At 34.9% G+C, this 21,846-nt stretch overlaps 2 protein-coding genes and 1 pseudogene across 2 annotated transcripts; 2 read left to right on the top strand and 1 right to left on the bottom strand.

Annotated features, from left to right (window-relative positions):
- Window positions 1-2,230: 2,230 nt before the first annotated feature.
- LOC139882371 (protein MICRORCHIDIA 6-like) lies at window positions 2,231-8,959 on the bottom strand. Its single transcript, XM_071866702.1, has 19 exons — window positions 8,870-8,959; window positions 8,058-8,373; window positions 7,711-7,785; window positions 7,568-7,602; window positions 7,020-7,098; window positions 6,792-6,881; window positions 6,632-6,707; window positions 5,802-5,880; window positions 5,597-5,725; window positions 4,888-4,986; window positions 4,685-4,786; window positions 4,458-4,604; window positions 4,201-4,293; window positions 3,874-3,922; window positions 3,675-3,786; window positions 3,110-3,308; window positions 2,645-2,700; window positions 2,487-2,529; window positions 2,231-2,377 (listed from the first exon to the last, which is right to left on the bottom strand). Exons 1-19 carry the CDS (start codon window positions 8,957-8,959, stop codon window positions 2,231-2,233), a joined length of 2,016 nt encoding a protein of 671 aa, XP_071722803.1.
- A 4,935-nt stretch (window positions 8,960-13,894) lies between these two features.
- Window positions 13,895-15,381, top strand: LOC139882372 (uncharacterized). The gene is made up of 2 exons (XM_071866704.1): window positions 13,895-14,277; window positions 14,967-15,381. The coding sequence occupies exons 1-2, from the start codon at window positions 13,895-13,897 to the stop codon at window positions 15,379-15,381; spliced, it is 798 nt and encodes a 265-aa protein (XP_071722805.1).
- Window positions 15,382-16,282: 901 nt separating this feature from the next.
- LOC139882373 (uncharacterized) lies at window positions 16,283-19,558 on the top strand (annotated as a pseudogene).
- Window positions 19,559-21,846: the final 2,288 nt, after the last annotated feature.

Genomic DNA, 21,846 nt, shown 5'->3' on the forward strand with positions numbered 1-21,846 from the left:
AGCCTTCACCATCTGTTGGATCCAAACGAAGTTTCCCTATCTTTGCTGGTGCAAAGGTTTATCCGGAGCCTGTTGCAGTGAACCATAGCTCTTGTGGTGCAAGCCACCAGCAGTTCACAGAAGTGCCAAAGCAATCAAATCCTGGAGGTGAATTTTGGCTTGACAAAAATGTAATGCAAACTGATTATCAATCTTTAACCCATGCCTTGCATTGCAACAGATTCAGGTAGAAAGAGGAAAGAAGTAAGTAATTTAGCCGAGACTGTGAATGTGAATAAGCTTGCTGACAACTTGCCAACTGTTGGTGCTTCTAGGCCGTCTTTGGAATCACAGGTTTGTTCCCATTTCATCCTTTTTTCTTTATGGTTCCATTTCTGTCAATTGTCATGCCTTTTCCAAACCCTTCACTACTATTGGTACCACTACTAGTATCTTTTGGATAACACTTGTTTTTTTGAATAAGCAAATAAGTGGACAGGCTTTGATCCTGGTTCAAAAAAAAAAAAAGGAATCTTGTTGCAAGGTCAGCATCTGTTATATTTTTTTTTTCCCTTTCACCTTGTGCTTGGAACGTGTACATATATGTGAATTTTATAATTATCCTGTTTCTATATCTGCTTTTTGTCGTTTCCTAGATACTCTAAAGCTGCAAAGCAGAAGCAAGAACTTGATTTGAAGGTAGTTTATATACTACATATAATACTCATTATTGTTGTTCAGTTACCATATTTGGAGTCGAAGAGTAGTTATGTTTGGATTGCGATGCAGATAACGCAGCTTACAAATGAAGTGGAACTAGTTCAATCCGAGTATCAAAGGCTGTTAGCTGAATTCAATGGATCGATATGAAATTGAGACTAGATTTTGTACATGTGAAGCTTTACTTAGGTAGAATATGTATTACAAATCCAATGATGTTGTTAAACTCTCTCAATCAGTACCAATGTTAGTTTTTTGTCAGACTTGCTCACTATCTGAATAGTCAAGTTCAGTGTGTATATAAATTATAATGTCACTCATCCTATGAATTTTAAGTAGTGAAATTGGAAAAAATATTTAAACCCTCTTAATGCATCCCTTTCCGTTTGAAAATTAAATAAGCATGCAACATTTTTCTAGCTCATCTTCAATCCTTTTTTTATTTTCCTTTTCTTAATCACTAATGGGGAGGCATAAAAAACTTTAAACACTAACCAGTCGAACCCGAGCCGATCTGAATAGTTCGCAATCTTAGGAGTATTTTGATGATTTAAAATTAATACTATTAAAGTGACGTTTTTATGTTAAATTATTTAATTATAATACTAATAAATTAATATTTAATGTTAACTCGTTTATTTATAATGCTGATAATTATAAAAATGAATAATAATAAATTAATATTTATTTGTTATTTTAGTCATTAAATAATCATTTTATATATTTTAAAAATTGAACGAATTGTTCGCGAATGCTCACAAATATTAGGAAATAAATTCGAATTTAAGTCGTTGGGGCTTGTTTATAAACGAACATTAGCTCAATTTAACTTGATTCGTTTATAAATAAACATTCATTAAACGAGTCGAACCGAACTTTTCATTTGCCCATTAGTATGCATGAGGCACTTGTCAAGCAAAGGGTAACATACATGATTATGGTTGAGCCACAAAGACCTTTTTTCCCTACCAAATAATGAAACCCTCATAAGTTACTACTCTTTCTATCCGGGATTAATGTTGTATGCGGGATTAATCGTTGCAAGTTGGAGTTTTGATGGTATTAAAAAATATGGTAATTATAAAGAAAAAAAAGATTTAAAATAACTTTCAATAACAATTTTAAATATTAATATATTGTTATAAAAAATATATTTCATCTAGTAAATATAAAAAAAAAGTTATGAGATGTGATAATTAATTATAAATAATTAAAAATAGAAAACCGGATTACAATTAATCCCGGACGGAATTGTACAATATATTTAAATTTTCCTCTTTCATGCTTGCTAAGTTATTTTAATTTTCGAAACAACTTTAACTATAATCTCTTTTATTTTTTGGTCTGAGCAAGATAGACTTATCTGAAGAAATTAACGAGCCCTTTTTCTTTACCTATCGATTTTTGTTTGCACCGTTTGTATTTATAATCATTGATTAATTAAAAACTTATATTACAAGGCCAACCTGGCAAAGATGAGTCTATTTGATTCTAAAGTCCTAGATCTGCCAAGACTGAGTTACAACATATACTAATCCTTCTTAATGTACAGGTTTACATCATCTACGCATTTACAGTCTTCTCCTCCTCCTTTAACGTCATTCAGCCCTTTCAATTCAGCTAACAACCTTTGAAATTCGCTTTGAACTTTTCCCACTTCAACTTTAAGCCGTGTTATCTGCATCACAACCCAAATGAAGAAATAGTTCATACACCAAGTAAAAGTAATAAGTGATACGCTAACTTTACTACAGATACTTAACCACAGTGAGTAAACTTACAAGTACCTTCAACTCGAGTCCTTGCTTCCTCTTTTCATGTTCAGAGCATCTGCCGAATGAAAAACCAATGACGATAAGAGAATTAGAGTGCTTGTTTATACGCACAGTTAAGTAGACATGTGGATCAGAAAGCATAAAGTAAAAGAAGTTCAACAGATGCCTACCTTGCAAGAAGTTTCTTGTTTTCTTCAATCAATTTCACAGCTTCTTCGCTCATAGGCTGTTCAAGGAAAAAAGAAAATTCCCAGACGTTCATTAAAGGAAAATTGACAACTAGATTTTGCAATGGTGTTCATTTCACGAGGTGGGAGTGGCTTATATCTGACACAACTTGAACTACAATGAAAATGATCAAATTCATGGCATGCTTCGGTGAATTAAAAGAAAGAAATTCCATCTCTAGTTTTCTTCAGGGTAACAATTGGCATCTTAAGCACAGAATCATTTTGACTTTAATTATATGCTCTAGTAGCACAATCATAAGATATAGTCACAGTTCCTTCTACACGCGCATATAACTCCAGGATCAGGTTAAAATTAGCACGTAGCAAAAACATATCATCAGGTTAAAGGTCATTATTATAGCATTGTATTTGTGAAGCTTCAGATCAAAGGTTTTCTGAACAAACCTGTCTGCCCAAACTCGGCCTAGAAACAGTAACAGTCGGAAAGTTGACAGCCTGCTTCTTCACATTTACACTCTCTAAATTACTTGATTCCTTCCTCTTCCTAAAAGAATCTTTAGCGCCACCAATGACATGTTTGGATGCAACAGGTGGTGAATGCTTTTTCTTGGGCTGGTATCCAATGAGTCCACAATGATAATCCCTGCCAAAGTTGCAATTCATGTGACGGGTGAGTTATACAAATCTGTTTAACTAAAATCATGTACCACTCAAGGAAGCAAAAACAATCAATTATAAATTCATCACAATGTGTTTGAGATACAACTTAACATGAGATCAAAAGCAATAAAGATTTAAGTCAGCAAATATGATTGGCTACTTGAAACTAGAGATTTCAAATTGTATGTGATCCAATGCATTGATGTTAGTAAATTAACCAAAGATGATATCTAATATTCCATGCCACCAACAACATCATTAAAATCCTTGCAAATATTTAACAACAAAAAGAATTTGATAGCTAATGAGAACTCAAGTACAATAAGTTAAAAATAAAAATGTATGATACCAATACTCCCATGTCATTTCCTTTAAGCGGCCTTCGAGTTTTTGAAGAAGAGAAGTTCTCTCAAAGTCTTGCTTGTTATGATTGGGTTCAACAAAATTTGCTTCAAGAACACCTATGGGAAAGATAAATAATTATTGTTCATGAACAATTTTCCCAAAAGAGCCAAAACTAGTATCTCTCGGTGTTTAGTGATTCCTACCAACTACTCTTCCCCGGCTGTCCGAATAGCTCACCACCGGCCAAAATGGCTGCAAGAGTAACAGAAAGGAAATGACCAAAAGTCTTTCATGAACAGTATCAAACATTAATACTAATAATACTCAAATGGTCGATACTCAAAAAAGAAAAGAAAAAGAAAAGTCCCACACAGTTACAGCTACTGGAAATTAGGAAACTAAAATGGTTTTGAAATTAAAAGTAAGAATAGAGAACCAAAAATGAGGAATTGAAATTTCACAAACAATACACTGTAACCATAAACTGAAGAAAAAAAATAATATCGAAACATCTTTGAAACTGTAATTACCAAAATTAAGCGGTTTTTATGGTACACATTGAAGCCATGCATATTAAGCTTCGGCGCTTCTTTTAGAAAACCAATCGTAGTCACCACCACAGCCTAAAAGTTGACAAGGGAAACGTTATAAGCAATATTAAGAACATAAATGCAAACGTAGCTTGACAAAATGATATTATCCTGTAGAATAATTTCTTCGACCAAGCAGTTACACAATTTTAAACACCAGTTAGAAAAAGAAAAACTGCAAGACAATTTAATACAACCTCCACTCCTCTACCGGTTTGAGGTTTGTACATGATATATTGCATGTATTTGAGATCATCAGCAATATTGTGATGTGCAACAACTTGTCCACGTAGTTCTATTCTAAAACTTTCAGGAACCCGCAAGTACAAAATGGATAGGTATGCCTGAGAAGAAATACAAAGTAAGATTTGAAGAGATCAAAATAATAGTTGTTATATAGACCAGAGATACTATATGGACTTACACGTAGAGAATAATGGTACCGGTTAGCAAGGTATTGCTCATTCACTTCCCTCCATTTAGGTATGGTGTCTACTTTTCTGGTATCCCCATGAATACGAATATCCTGTTACCACCAAATTTGAATAAATAAATTGTAAATAAATAAGTAAATAAAAATTCAAAACACATAATAATCGTTCATTAAATAAAAAAGGGGTTGTGAACCTCAGGGTCTGAATCAAAGTCGAGTTCCAGATTCCCATCGTCATTGACCCATAGATTATAGATGATTATTCTCGTGCCGTGAGAACCGATGTCATCAAACTGCAACCACAATGAAACGAGTAAGATAAAGAACAAGGAGAGCTTTACGCAATGGAGTTTACAGGAAATGAAGATTACATTGAAATGCAAGAGACTGAAATGAGGTAGACGAATTGGACAAAACTAAAACACTTCTTAACTCTTAAGTGTGCCCCAGGTTAGTTTTGAAAAACACTTTTCCCTTCGTGTTGGAGCAATTATAACTTTTAAACTAACAGGAGCTATTCTCTCAAACAATAGAGGGAATGAGTTTTATAAAACAAAAATTAGGTCAGAGAAAAATCTTCAATAAATTCAGAGAGGCCTTGTCAGATCACAACTTATAACATCCTCCTCGACATAATAATTTTGAATTTCATATTTTATTCTGTAATTGATGTAGTCAGTAAGTAAATTTCAAATGCATCCATTGACAAATAAAACTGAGTGACCAAACCAGCGGCACTCATAGCGATACATCTCTCAATGAAACAGACTCGATAATCTTGACCTGAGTAAAGAGTGAAAACTGAAATGGCAGAAAGAAGGAATCACTCCAAGGCAGAGGCTCGTGGTTCATAAGTTCCCAAGCCAAAGGGTGCCAAAAAAAAAAAAAGAAAAATAGGCTTACTTGCTTTAGAAGCTCCTCTTCTGTTGCGTATGGAGACCACTGCAACAACAGGGAAAGATTGGACGTGACGTGTTCTTTACCATGGAGCACTTTCAATGTGCCACTCACTGTATCAAATTCGTAGTCTACCTGCATGAGAAATTTTATTACAAAAGAAGGAACAATATGAAAAAAGAAATGTCTACACACAGGAAAAGGGACTAACCATTGGTACTACTATTCTGTCATGCCCCGTCTGTGTCAAGAATGAGTAAGAGAGCAGACCAATACTTTGAGTCAACACTCTGCTCATGAAATATATTAGAAGGAATGAGATCATCGGAACAAAAGGAGTGAGAATTTAGAAAATAGTTCGAACGAAAGGAGAGTAAGAGTTTGAGCCTGAACGACATGTACTGAGGCAGAAACAAGTCCAAGAAAAAGACTGATTCTGAACATAATTGACTCATGCCAAGTGACACAAACTCAATGTGACAGGTGACATAAAACAACGCAATTTTTGCTCAAGAAACACATAATTTGGCCAAGATAGCAAACAAAGTGAAGTGTACGGTTGGAGGGCGAGGATAATTAAGTAGGCAAGTATCAAGCCATGTCAGAGTAGCGACGTGTACCATGTTTTCCACTAAAAGTCCAGTGAGATTGCCATTGCTCGAAATTCCAGTGCTCACTCCAGGCTACGTAAGTTAGGGCAAACCTAAATCATATTGGTTCTAAGGTTGCTACGCATGGTGGATCTTTGTCATTCTAATTGCAACGTATGAGACTAAAATCGACATCAACTGAATGAACTTGCATGTTTAAACACAAGCTAGTTATTGGGTGCGGGCTATCCTAAGGTCAAACTGCTAGTTAAACAACTGAGCCAAATAGCAGTAAGTAAGGTTAGACTTGGTTGGTCGTGGTCTCCACTAAAAAAAGGGTCTTTTCCACCTTCTTTTTGAAAGTGAAGAAATAGCTCAACAGTTATCAACAAGTCAAAAATTAATGCTTGAACTGAATGTAAATGTAAAATTTGAAAACTTATTATCAAACCTCTCATTTATGTGCCTGCTGAAGACAATAACATCTGCTCCAAGTCTCATAGTGCTGGTCTTAAAGCCATTGCCATCTGAAAGGCCACAAATTAAGCAATAAAGATGGGAAGAAAACTGGAAAAACAAACACTTCTAACAATAAATACATTGAACATTACATCGTCCAACAGCCGACTGTGATTTCTTATCCGAAAACCCAAAACTCATGCAGCGCCGCATTGCTTCAGGATCCATTCCGCTGCCATCATCTGACCTCAAATCATCAAAGTTATGCATAAAAAATGTTACATAATATCATCGCATCTCCTTAAGTCACATAGTCAAACACAACAATGCCCAAAAGAAACCTCCTCCCAAAAGGTGTTTAGAATTAAAGAAGGACAAACCTTGAATTAACAGTGCTCGACTTCCATCCCTTGGATTGATGGTTTTATCTACAATCACAAAACTGGCCCCGTTGTGGATCTGTTCAATAGAAAAAACAGAATGTGAAGTGCAAACAAGACTGCAAGTCTCTCAAACAGTATTTTCATATCATAGGTTGCAATAATAATAACAAAAATTCAGGCACATAGAATAATCTTGGCAAAATAGTAGTAGTGCTGTACCTGACACATGCTAAAAATACTAGTTCAAATTGAACTCAAAAAGCAGTTTATGTTTAGACCACAAAAAAAAAAAAAGAAGTAAAAGTTCCACCTTAGATAACTTACACACGGATAATACTTAAACTTGCTTTGAAGTTTCACAAGTGTCATCAAAAATCGTTACCTTGACTTGTAAAAGTTGTTAAAAATTATTTTCTTTAAATAACAGATTATATCACATTAAACATAAAAAATAAATAAATAAATGCACCTCCATGTCTTTTAGCCTTTGCAACACTAAAAAATAATAACTAAATTATAGAGAAACTATGAGGTATTAAATTTACCTCATCAAATGAATTGTCAATCAACTCTGCTATGGCTGGAAACAAAATGAGCATTTCAAGTTAATGTTGAACGGAATAAAGAGGGGGGAAAAAAACTTTATTTCAACAGATAGAAAAAGAAAGGACTGAGCTTTTGTGCATACCACCAAAGGCCCACTTATGTGAAGTGGCATTTGAATGGAGAAACATAGGATGTACATGTAGATAATTTTTTCCATCTATGATTAAACAAAATGAAACAGGATCAAGTTAGAGAAAGCTGAACAAGTAGCAATCAACAAAGTTTAATAGAACATCGGAAACAACTGCCACGCCTAACTCAAAAGACCCAGCATGAAAAATAGATAGCAGAATGAACAAAAAACATGATGACCCTAAATAAGATTAGATAAACTATTGAAAAAAGTAGAACCTAATTAGTGGTGACTGTACTCAGAAAGTTAAAAGAACCTCTCTCTTCAATCAATTTTATCATTGTCAAAGTGCACACTTTGATGTGAGGCCTTTGAAGCAAGATCATCATTGTAGTTCCCAGCTTTCCAAAATTGGCGGCATATTGGTGGAGGACACGTTGGTAATGAAGAAGAAACTACTGCATCATCCGCTGGAGACTGCCCCTGTTCCAGAACACTAGTGCCACTTTGACAACTGCTAACAGCATTTGAATTATCTCGAGCATTCTGGTCATTTCGTCGCATTACAGCTTCAATTGAGCCTGGCTCGTCTTTCTCAGCTTTTACTTCCACCCTCCCAAGTTCATCATTATAACAAGAATCAACAATGTCCTTATGCCCCATCTTCAAACCCTGTCAAACAAAAAAGGGAAAAACACAAGAAAGAATAAGAGCCTGTTTGCCCAGCTTCTGCTTCTAATAAAAATGAGTTTCCAAGTAGAGTTGTAAAAAGCTAGTTTTGTGTTTGGCACTGGCAATGAAATAAAAAGTACTATTGTTAAAAAAATTACTAAAAGTGACATATCATATCTATTAAATAAATCTATGTGGTCATTTTTTTAATAATATGACAACTAAATTCTAAATTTTTGTTTATGCCGTATAATATAATTGAGAACATCTTATATTAAAGGAAACTAACAAGTGCAATAAAATTAAATGAAAAATAAACAGTACAATTCAGGCCATCTGACAATGTAAATTTAGAGTCTTCAACGAAAAAATTAAATATCAAACACAGTGGAGTATATAATTTTTCCAACAGTACCAATGAATCATTCCATTAATTTTTCATTCACTCAACTGACAACACAGCTTCAACCATCATAACCACAAAGAAAAAACAAACCCAACAAGCATCTGGAAGAAGCAAATGAGCTTGATCTCCAGTTTCAAACACGAAAGGTTTCTTATAGTGGGAACATATCTCAGAGCTCATTCAGTAGCTAGACTCGGAACTCAGAAAAAAACTTCCAACTAAGACAGCAAAAGCACTCGGCTATATAACTAAGCTGCTACATATGCAGGTGGGAAAATTTTTACCTAAAACCAATGCCTCTCTTTCATTACAAGATCACATAAAATAAAATAAAATTCCAAATCACAGTTTGGTAGAACATATCCACTAGACAATGTTTCTAAAGACCAAATATCACCTACCATAACCACTACACATTGAAATCTTCCGTTGAATTCTCAGACAACATGATTTCCAGTTATGTCCTCCACAATAAACATAAACCCTCTGTTTTAATCTCCATTAGAAAAAAATACTCCTAATTTTCTCCAACGTTTAGCTAAACAACATGAAGGCACTAGGTGTAAACTATTGCCAATTCTCTCAGGATTTAGCTGAACTAAAAATGGGACCGCATCTACGAAAGGAAGCAAAACACGAATGTAAATTTAACGACGCCTACTGAAATAAGATTTGAGAAAATCAAATAGCGGGAACCGCAGAATGAAGAACAAAACCAAATGGAGAAAGAGAAGATTTGAAATACATGGAGTGCCCTCATTGGGTTACAGGAGGAAATTTGATGGAGGACGCTCCAATCATAAACACTGTTACAGGAGATATTCTATGAATGTCGGGACAGACAAGTAAGACACCTCAACAGACATTCAACTAATAATCAGAACACTTATTCAATTATATTGGACTTGTGTCGTCTACAAGAAATGTAAACAAAGTTATTCCCAGTTTTGTTAAGCCAAGTCAGCATACTTTCAACTAATAATCAGAATACTTATTCCCAGTTTTGTTAAGCCAAGGATGTTCGCACAGACAAGGAAAACACCAGAATAAGCAAAATAACCATCACGCAACGAGTTTCATCGCATATAATTTACAATGTGAGCTTCAGCACTTGAAATGTAGTCAAAAGATTAACAAAGTGACATTTAAATTCCAGAAAAGAAAGAGAGAAATGTAATCCAACCTCAATCGTCAAATTTGCAATGAATGGTGGGTCATGTACGGAAATGTCAATCAACCCCAACTGAACCGACAATTGTTTTCGAAGGTCGTTGCAGCAGTAAGAACGAAGAGATAGCAACCAAGTGAAGAAGAGAAGACGATGATTAGGTCTGGTTTTCCCCCTTTTCTGTACCTTTTTGTCTAAATAACAGTCCCTTCTTTGTCATTAAAACACACACGTTTTCAGAGGAGATCCCTATATTTAAAAGAAATACATTTCCTGGTCCCTGTATTAATTTGCGTGAAATCTCGCTGACGACACCATGCTTTGGTTCGGCTCGGCTCGTTTTTTGTGGGCCAGTTCGGTTCGAGTCCAACCGGCAACATGAAGTCAAAACGTAATCTTCATATGAACAAGTTTCACAAAAGAAAAAATTAAAACTGGAAATCATTTTTATACAAACAGTCGAACAGGTAAGGTTGTTGTGTTTCTCTGGTCTGGTCTGTCTGATCCCCTCCCTCTCCTCTCTCCGTCGGTTCATAAAACCCTAGTCTCCAATTGACCAATTAGAAACAAGTATTCCCTTCATCTTCCTCATCTTCTATCTATCCAACAGAAAGCGGTTATCCATCCTTATCGGAACTCTTCCGCTTCCGACTGACTCATGATTTCATGTGCGTCCCAGGTATTTTCTTATTTTCTCAACTCTGAATTTTTGTTTTTGGTAAATATTTTTCCGAGAAAGTTATATTATGCATATAGAAAAGCAGTTTCTTAATTGCCTTGAAATTATGAAGCATAGTTGTACAAAATTGGCTGCTTACAGTTTTTTATTTTCTTTTTCAAAGGGTCTCAGTTTGCTTGATTGTTTGAAGTCTAGGGCTTGTTTGGAACGCTAGATTAAATTCAACGGATATGGATACTTTAGTAGCATGGTTACGGATAGTGTTAATTTTTATCTAATTTAACGTTGGGATGTACAATGGATAACAAACGGATAATTTTATTTTATCCAATCCAGCATCTGGATTGCATGATTCATAGATCAGATAATAAAGTGATAATTATCAATATACCCCTTGGCCAACAAAATGCCATTTTTCAATCCAAATCTAGTACAAATTAAAACTAAAATGAGATGAACAATTAACGTCAATACCATATACTACATAATACTGCATAAATCCATCAATACCATGAAATATATCTTACAAATCCACAAATCTTAATTACCAACTATTTCAAAGAAAAATAACTACTAGATATCCGAGATAAGGAAAATCAGGACACATCCCTTTACCGCCAACCATCAACGGCAGCAGCCTTCAATGCCACTTCAAACCAACCGGAAGATCACTACAAAACGACATTGAAGACACGAATTAAAAGAGGAAAAAAAACACTAAGTATTATTTGAAAAGAGGGCTCAAATTTCTGATATATTCTATGTATTGGATACTCTATAGCTAAACCAAACTCCATTGATCAGTATGCATAAAATGTAATGACAGAAAAAATACAAAGTTTGAGACATAATATACCAAAGTCACATTCAAACTTTCAAAAGGAAACCAACAAGATTTACATGTAAAGAAAAATGCAGCCCTGAGAAAAACAATTGGTTTCTAAACATGCTTAGAGCCACTAATTACATCCTAACCAAGGCTGGATTTTTTAGGTTATTACCTCACAACAATTCAATTCAACAAGAAAATACTAACTAAAAATTACAAGTAAAACTCTATAAATTAATAATGTTAGGATCGGAGAAATTTATTAATTTAGAGAGCTATTAATTTATCGATAAATTAATAATTATTAATTTAAAGAGTTTTTAACCGATTCAACGTAATTCATATTTCCGTATAAACTAAGTAATTATACTGTACATACCAAACAAAAGGAAAATTAGTCTATGCCTCTTAGAATTACGTTGCAGCGAACTTTGGAACTCAATAGTTGTACTGTGTTTTTACTTGGTAGCAATAGCTCCAATAGACTTGAATTTTAAATGAAAACAGACAACTATTGAATCATATTTCAATAGAGTGTAATATTTTCTTTTCAATTTCTATTAATTATTAATTTATGATTTTTCTTGGGACCAAAAATTATAAAAAGATCTCCAAAAAATTATTATCTTATTATTTTATCGAGTTTTTCAATTTTTTACATTGGCCCAAGTCGGGACCAGACAAATTTATTATTTTAGAGAGTTTAATAATTTATCGAGTATTAATTTAAAGAGTTTCTACTTTAAGTCAAACTGAAATTAAAGGATCCAAAAAGCAGCAAAAAATCAATTCACAAACCTAGATTAAACCCCAAGAATCAATTTTTAAGATCTAGCATTTTAAATCAAACTTCAAAAAAATTCCAAATGATAAAGTAGCAATCTTTTTTCTTTTCCATATCATACAAAACAAGCATATCATTCTTTTCCAAATAAATATTAGACAGTCCTCAAATCAAAACCAAACATTATCTCAAATTTGTTTGCTGGTCTTTTTTTAAATTTATGTTCTAAAAGATGTTTCCAAGTTTTGTTCCTCAATAGGTATTTACAATTTGCATGTAAATGAGAGCTTCAAAGTTGAAACAGAGTGTGGAGACTTTTAAAAAACTTGTAAATGATCTAGCATTTTATTTTTAAACCAAACTCAAAGCTCTAGAAGATGGTGATTGTATTGTTAAATAGGCTAAGCAAGCTCTTGACTACAATTTCTAATGTTAAACACACTTAATATGTTAATTTGAGGATTTTAGGACATTTTCAGTCAAAAAACCTAGAATGCCAAAACAGCAACGACCCATTTCGAACCAAAACTTGAATACAATATCACTAAGCCACACGTACATGCAGAAATGTGAAAGCACATCACTAAAATACATAGTGAAAGTCAAATTAATGTTAATTCAAAACAGAGAACATAACATCAAAATAATAGAAATCCTAATTTCTACAGAGATCAAAATTTGAAGGAATTAAGAACATAAACCGGTATTTCATGAGCTTACAAACGCATTACAAGTCGAAATTAGGAAAAGCATAAAATCTATTACAAACCCTAGGAATAAAATCTTTTGAATTACATCAAATTGAGCCTAGAGAAGAGTAGTACTTACCGTTATGAGCAATTTCATGAAAGAGAGATCTCGAAATCGTCGTCGCCGGTGCCGGAAATCGAGCCGAGAGTGAGGAGGGTTTGAGAGAGTTCTTAGAATGGGGTGAGTTTTTCGAGAGAGAATTGTGAGAGAGGAAGAAAAAAATTTCAGATTTTTATATTACAAAGAAAATGAGGGCATTTCGTGTCTTTTATTTAAGTTGAATGAGGACAGCGTTGTAAATTCTTGGAATTGGGCTTGTCTACCGTTCAATGGATTATTTAATAAGGCTAGAGTTATCCATCAAAAGCCCACCCGAAGCAGATTGCTACAACCTTATCCATCATTCCAAACACACTTCTTATCCCGAACCAGATAAATTTAACTTATCCGTCGCTTTAACCAGCGATCCAAACGAGCCCTTATGTTAGAATATTCAACTAATGTATTATTGCATTTGTAATGTAGAGCTCAAATGTAGCATGCCCAGACAGGCCTTTATCATGGAGCAAAGGGTTGACATTAAGGCGATACGTAACACCTGTTCACATGGTTGGGAGAACAGATAGTTGTTGGTCTTTGAAGCACAATTTTAGTTTAAGGTGAAGTTTACTCTCAGTGTGTGATTTCCATATTGTCTAGTTGGGTTATCTCCATAAATTCACTATTGGTTTTAAAGTTTTATCAATAAGTAGTTTTTCATGGTTTTATGGGCATGACATAAACATTCTTTTGTTTTATCATTTTATTCATTTGGATTCTTTGTTACTGCAGTATAGCAGCTTCTCACTTCCGTGCACGGAAAGTAAAGCATTTGAGAATTTCTGCCTTTAAAGGCAGTGCACAGAATGGGGAATCTGGAAGTAGAGCTAATGGGTCTAAGGTTCCTAAGAATTCCGTTCAACTTTTCTTATGTTCCAAAAGAGAGTGAAGAAACAGCAACAGAACTGCCAAAGGAACATAATGCTCCTCTTGCATACACCTCGGAAAAAAATGAGACTGTGGCTGGATCTCTTGCCATTCATAATTTATTCAAGAAATGGTTGACAATGTTGCGCACACAATTACCCAGTCAAGTGGTGGATGAGGTGCTGGAAGAAGAACCATGTACGAGTGAAAAGCATGAAGCTCTCATCGAGACTCAAAGCAGGGAACGAGGTGGTGTTCTTAAGGTAGCCATGCACAATTTTTGGGGTCTGGATGCCACAATAAAGGCCCCCTTATTGATATTGTAAGTAACAGTTATTCTGCTCTGCATTCTCACTCTTATCCTTTTGCTTGTCTGCGCCTACACCTTGATTTGAATTTTGATTTGATGTTGGCCTGGGTCATTTATAATAACCAGGGCATTGATAGGACTTTTTGTGTATGAAGTGTTTGTTTTCCTATTCACTCTTCAGTTGAACAAAATACTGGAGAACATTGATGATAGATAAAGGTGAAGGTTGTGTCTGTCTTAGGTGCCCCCTCTGTTTCAGAAACTACAAATTACTCTCCTACTTCACGATGAAAGACAAGAAGACCCTTATGAAAGTTTGATATTATTTAACTAAGTGTAACATCGTAATTCCTTGGTGATTTTGAAACATAGGGCGTAAAACTTTGAAAAAACAAAGTTAAGGGCTTTTATTTTATCAATATACCCTAAAAACAATGAGTGGGTTCATTGTTTGAAGTTTGACAGCCACTTAAAGATTTGCATGTGCAGTTATAGTTTATTGATGAAATAAGCATGCATGCATGGATTATGGATATAGACTATGGAAACACTTGATATGATGTACTGTTTATTATTGTTCGAGGTACACATGTGATGAAACCTACTATCTGGGAGATTATTTGTTACTATTATATATGACATTTGACTCTGTAAAATGTAGACTTAATGTGGCCTTTTTTGTCTTTACTGTGTGTGTCCAGTGTCCTGTGGTACTTGGCCGTGAATGTCGTTTTTGGTGCTCAAGTTTCAAAAGAACTAATTCCTTTGTGGGTTATAGGACCGTTTGCCGTTGCTCTTTACATAAAGTTTCTCCGAGGCCTATGTGCACTCTATGTATTCACATTCAAGCAGACGGTTAAAATAGTTAAGAACTTACCCACTTATTACCTCATCGCTCACAACTACTTAGCCAAAGGGAAACTCAACGAAGACGTGCGAGCTCGTGTGTGGCAGCCCATGGAAGACGTTAAAAACATGGATTCCAAAGGATTTTCGAGAAGAAAGCTAAAAGAATTTCAAGAGTGGCTAACGGAGATGTATCTTGATTTTGTGGAATCAATTTGGCCCCATTATTGTAGAACCATCAGGTTTCTTAAGAGGGCTAATCTCATATAGGTTTGTAATTTCATGATCGTGACGAAAAGGATTGAATTTAGAGGATCCAATCCACTAGAAAAAATATTTCTGACTGATGAAATCTTTTGTAACAGAGGTAAAACAAGCCTTTTAGATTCGGGAGGAATCAGTTTATACTCCCATGTATTGTCTGTAATTTTAGAAAGGCTGTATTCTTGTTTTTGAGGCTAGTATTCATTTTTTTTGCTACGATGAGGTTTCATAAATGGGGATTTCCATCCTACAGTTTGAGGAGATTTATACCTTTTATATATCACATATGAGATTTATACCCTCTTTGTATTATAATCCTTCCGGTACGCATGCCAATTCTGTACAGCATCATTCATCGAGAAACCCATTGGGGCATTACCTGGTCTTGCTCTTCCACCGTATCCAACCCTCGTCCTTGCTTCCAGGCTTGTCGAGTCAAGCTGAGCTCAAGTGCGAGAAAAATTCCCAGTGACTCGACCGTCTCACAATACATGATGTATACATACATTTAATGAAGATTATTAAGTAGATATGTAGATATTTGGATGAATCCAACGATGCAAAACATCGATCGTCCCACAATACATGAGTCCGAGGAAGTAGTTGTTTGTGATAATTGGTGGGTGGCATACGTGAAAAGTATGAAGTACGGAGTATAAACATACTTTCTCAAAAAACATAAAAAGTATTATAAACATACACTATACCTTGCGTTATTCTGTGCGCCAACACTTTTCTGAAATTGTCACAATTTGTCTTCGTAGAAAGCATTCCCTCATTTCATATCATCTCATGGGCACCTCTGTATTGACTTTCTCCACTGCTTAATCCTTCCTTCATATGTACTGTACATTGACTGACTGACTGCCACTCTTCTTCGTTTTGTATTTTCTTCTTCAATCGATTTATGGCCGTTGTTGTCAAGTTTGGTCTTTCTTCTTCGCTCAATTGTGTGGCTCCTTCATCTCCTCTTCGACCCAGAAGAAGAATATCTCAGGTTGGTTTTGTTTTGTTTATTTATCATTACTAGTTTCAACCTTTTGACTCCATAATTATACTTGTGTCTATGCACTTATTATTGTTTATCAAGTGTTTGCGTTATTGTAATTGGTTTTAGATATCTATTTGGTGATTGGGTTTTTCATAAAGTAGAATCCTTGGGCTGTCTTTGGTCTTAGCTGCTGCACTTTCCTCGCGGTCGTTGGTAGAACTTGAGAACGTAAATGCTTTGATGGTCTGATGATTGATTGACTAGATATTTTCATTGAAATGGACAAATAGACGATTATAGTTAGTGGCTGTTTCAGTTCACGATAAGTGGCCCTGAAATCATATGACCACAATGGATTTTAAAACCAAGGTGTTAATGGCAAAGAACTAATATCATAGGAGGACCCATTTCAGATCAATTGGAAGGACAAACACCCATGTGGGAGATACCAAAATTTGTACCATCTCATTCACCAAGCAAAGTACAATATAATATAGCAAACTTTGCTACTCTCTTGCCACATCATTTTGTCTATGTGTGAAAAAACAAAGTTCTGAGCTGATGACATGCTGTTTCATTTGGTTAAATCTCTTGTATTTGAAGATGCTATTGTTCTTACAAGTTGCTGGTTCTTTCTGGTTTTCACTTGAGGCTCTTTTTTTTTTTAATTTGACTTGTGGTCACTGAATTATTTCTCCTCTAAAATTTGGGAAGAGAAATCGCATGCTGGAACTTCTCCTTCATAATTATTTTATTTTCCTTTTATTTTTCTGGCTTTGTCAAACAGCTGAGCTTTTCACAAAGACTGTTTGTTAGCGATCAATTCGGAGCTCAACAGCTTAGAACTAACAAAGGTAGCTTTTAACTTGTTTAACCCTTTTAGATGCATCAATGTTCAAGTCAAAATTAAATGGATTGTATCTGGTCTCTTAATGAAGAATCTATGAGAAGGAGTTGCACGATGCAAGCACAATACCTAGAATTTAGAATTTTGATCTAGTTTAAAAATTAAAACCTTGTTAATTGTGCTAACTAATGTCTCTTATATCTCCCTACTGGTGTATCAGTTATCAAGCAATGCCATTTTATGCGTAGAGCTCTAAAAGTAAATAACAGATTTCAAGAAAGAACAAAATTATGTTTTGCGATCTCTGAAGATCAGCCTGAATATATTGAGCTTGACCCAGATGCTTCAGATGAAGTAATTCAGTATTCTGATGCTGAAGAAACCTCCCTTGCAAGCACTGACATCCTCCATCTCGAGAAGGGCAATGGAAAACCAGGTCTAGTTACATTCTATAATCGACCACATAAAAGAGAGGATGAAGTTGTCTCTTCTTCCGTCCCTGAGGTGCAACAGAATCGGAGTAATGCACTGTGGCTTGTTGGTCCTGCTGTTCTTGTAGCTTCTTTTATATTTCCCTCTCTTTATTTGCGCAAAGTACTCTCCATGGTGTTTGAGGACTCCCTATTGACAGGCAAGCTTACCTTCTTACATTTGAAATTCTTAGTTCTTAAATTCTGCATCATTTTTTCAGGGGATTTTTAATTTTTTATTGTCCCACCACTTGTCATATAGTTACAACTTACAAGGATGGTGTACAGGTTCACAGGGTAACTGGTGCTTTTGTACTAGCTAGCTTAAGACATTCGATGAACATAGGGTAATTTAGAGGACATGATAATGTGTGAGTAACTGAGGCGATTCATTCTAACGTTTATTACCCTATTTCAGAGGCGACTAATCAAACATCTTATCAGCATGATCCACACTCTTTATCGTTTGGAAACTAGAATGAGAATTAGTTCAGTAGATTGTACTGAAAATGGTGAGACACGTGTTTATCAATGATATAGGCATATAGCTGTGTATAAGGTTTGGTTTTCAAGGCAGTTGCTGGTCAGAGATTACATATTCTTATCATTAGGCTTCTACTTATGATATGTGATGGTAGATCTGCTAAATCAGATTAGCTTATGGCTATCCATATTCCATGCAGATGAGAATTATAGTTCGGGCATTATGAGGGTTTTTGAATGTTTGTTTAGCAGATATCAAAGAAATTGTACTGTTGAAGATAGTTATCTACTTATGTTAGATCTTGCTTCAGCACTAGAAGTATGAGAACTGTTACTATAGGTCGTGCGATATTGCCTTACCAGTCTGACAAAAGAAAAATAAAGGATGCAATTGTTTTTGGAGGGAATGGAAGTAACAAATGAAACATGGATAGAAGCATTGAACATATATACTCCGTACTTTTTTAGATCAGTCATTGCTCAATCAAAACAGATATCATACTAATTCACGTAGGAAACTTTTTGGATTGAAGTGACTCTTTTGTAACCACTTAATTTTGGTGAAAAACATTTTGAATTTGTTCGTTTGCTACTTCTTTTTTATTTCACTGTTTATTTATTTGTTAGTTGTATTATTTCCTTGTCCCTTGCGTGACACGTCCTCAGTTTTCTTCATGCAGATTTCCTCATATTGTTCTTCACAGAAGCCCTATTCTACTTTGGGGTGGCGATATTTCTTGTGATCATAGACCGAACAAGAAGGCCTATGAAACCAGATCAATCTGTCACTGCAAACAGAAATCAGAACCCCGAAATTGGTCAGCGTATTTTTTACATTGTGCCACTGGTACTTAGTCTTGTGATTCCTATGGTGACAATGGGTTTAGTTTGGCCGTGGACTGGCCCGGCAGCTTCTGCCACTCTTTCTCCATATCTGGTCGGTATAGTTGTGCAGTTTACGTTTGAAACAATTTGCAAGACGTCGGAAGTCGCCCGCATGGTCCGTGATTCCAGTAATATTCCAAGTAAGAACAATCATACTTTTTTCTTCTTCTAATGGGTGTGGTTAGGATCACTGTTTAACCTTAGAAAATTGTTCACTCTCTATAAACAGTGAACCATATGTTGTATAAATAAGACTATGATCTGATCTGACTTTTGGTTGCTTGTGAAAAATAGGTATATAGGTTGCACCAACTTAATAGAGCAGCACAACTGGTGAATGCCCTGTCATTTACAGTGAGAGGAGCTGAAATGACGTCAAACAACTTGGCCATAAACAGTTCTTTGAGTATGCTTTTGAATGTCCTCCAGTTACTTGGGCTCATCTGCATTTGGTCACTCTCGAGCTTCCTCATGAGGTTTTTGCCTTCCACCAATGTGACTGCCTAATAGAGCTAAAGTTTTCACCTACAGAATAGAAGATGCACTTCATCTTGTTCGGGTAATTTAACAATTTTTAGGGGTCCGACTCTATGTCTTTTAAAGATGATTGAAATACGATAATTGGGATGTTAAGTGCAAGAAAAAGAAATCATTGTTAACTGGTTCTGGGGCTAATTGTTGATTTTAACTTGCCAGGGCTGAGTTTTCAAGCTTTTCTACTACATGGATGGCATTTTGTTTTTGTATGTTTACATCCATTTTTCATTTGTCCATTAGTCTTACCTTGGTGCGGATTATTCATATTCATGACAAGTGTCGATGCAAAATTCTATGGGGGTATAGGTAATATTTGACTCCATCCTGATTGCATTATCATTTCACTGTTTTGTTCATCATTGAAACAAAATGAAATTTTGGCCTTGCTGTACTCATTTATAAACAGCTAAAAGCTTCTTGGAGTAGGAATGAATGATAAAGCATGTAGGTGATACACCAGTACTGGTATATTGGAAACCTTTTCGAGTCATCAGCTCGTCATTGACACTTCTCTAAGGAGTTAAACCAAAATTAGAGGATTTAACTGTAATGCAACCCACCCCCTACCCTATTTGCTAGAGCTTGTGTTGTTGTATTGTGATAATATATACTGTGGTCATGTCTTTTGATTTGTCAACCCCATCTGCTTGACTTGATTTTGATACATTAACTAAAGTATTTAGGCCATTCATTCATCATTATTTTTTTAAGCATTCAATTATATACCTTCTACTTTGTCAGTATGCCTTTGGGTGCCTGTGATTTGATTTCGTATACCGTCTTCATTCCCTTTTTAATGCTAGAGCAGTTGGTTAAGTATGTTATTAAACATTCTTCCGTTGACTAAAGCAGGATGAAACTCTGATTAGGTAGCAAATTAGCAAACAATCATTCTCATATGATAGATGATAAAAAGAAGCGACCGATGTATGGCGAGCATGTGGATTTTGGCCACATGAACTCATATTTGGTAAAACAGGGTGTGAGTAAGTGGAAAAGATAAAAAAAAAAAAAAAAAAAAAAAAAAGGTAAAGATAAAGCAATTTGTTTCCTTATAAGGGGATTTGGATGGGACAAAAGTTGGTCATCTTTTCATTTGCCTTTGCTTTGCTTAGAAACTATAGTTGTAGTATTTCATTTTATTCCTCATATCATCTCATCACTGAAAGCAATGCAATCCAAAATTCTTGTTTGTCCTCATATGTTTGGCATTTTTTCTTCTTAAAAGAATCTTTTTTCACATACCAACTCTCACATGGTCTTGCATTCCCCTGGGTTTCAATATTGTGTACTGTGTAGTTTTTTTTATTTCTCCCTGCCCCCTGTGTTTTCTTCTGCTTCTTAATGCTGTGTTTGGTAGTTTACTTTGAAAATAAAAACCTCAAATTGGCTTGTATACATTATTTAAAGTATTTTGAAGTTTTAGGTTAAAAGAAAAAATAGTCAACAAATGATATTTTTTTTCTCTTTCTATATTATTACTTCACTTTATTGACTTTGTAAAGACTTCTTAATACATTTCAATTGATCTGAAACCGTCACCGTAACATATTACTCTCTCCGTATTAAAATGCATGATGTTTTGTATTTTTAAGTTCATTCATATATAGATATATTTTATCAATAATCTTCACCACATACATGTTCACTTGAGCATCGTGTATTATGACTCGGAAGGAGTATCATTTTCTTTCCATTGGGAGGTCAATCTTATGTTGATGATTCATAAGACAAGATAAAAGTTCTTCAAGTGGACCATAAAAGGAGTGCACGCTTATGGTCCTCAGCTCTATCGCTTAAAAAATATAAGAAATGTGTACTATTGTGCTGAATGAATGAATATATAATCCATATTATTATTGGATTAATTCATGGGAAAATATATTCTCGTGGTATGATATAGAAAACTATAGAGGCAGCCCCACTCTCATGAAATTTGTCCATTTGACGATTGGGTTTACCTTAACCCATTCCTCTTTTATCCTATTCCCATACATACAGCTAACCATATCTCAAGCCATAGGTTTATATTAATTAATTAATTAATCAATCAATCTTTAGTTTAACTCTCATGCATAATTAGTTGACAATTATCTTACACTCTTCAGCCTAAGTGTATATATATATTTAATCTTTTTCTGTAGATAGTCTCTCATATGTGATTCAAACCTTTCCTCCTCCTCCTTTTTCTTATCTTACTCGGTTATGGAATCGGTTTTCTTTTCTTTTACTCCTGAACTTGATGTTTAAACTATACA

The sequence above is a fragment of the Rutidosis leptorrhynchoides genome, unplaced genomic scaffold, assembly GCF_046630445.1.
Source record: "Rutidosis leptorrhynchoides isolate AG116_Rl617_1_P2 unplaced genomic scaffold, CSIRO_AGI_Rlap_v1 contig260, whole genome shotgun sequence".
In the NCBI taxonomy this organism is placed as follows: domain Eukaryota; kingdom Viridiplantae; phylum Streptophyta; class Magnoliopsida; order Asterales; family Asteraceae; genus Rutidosis; species Rutidosis leptorrhynchoides.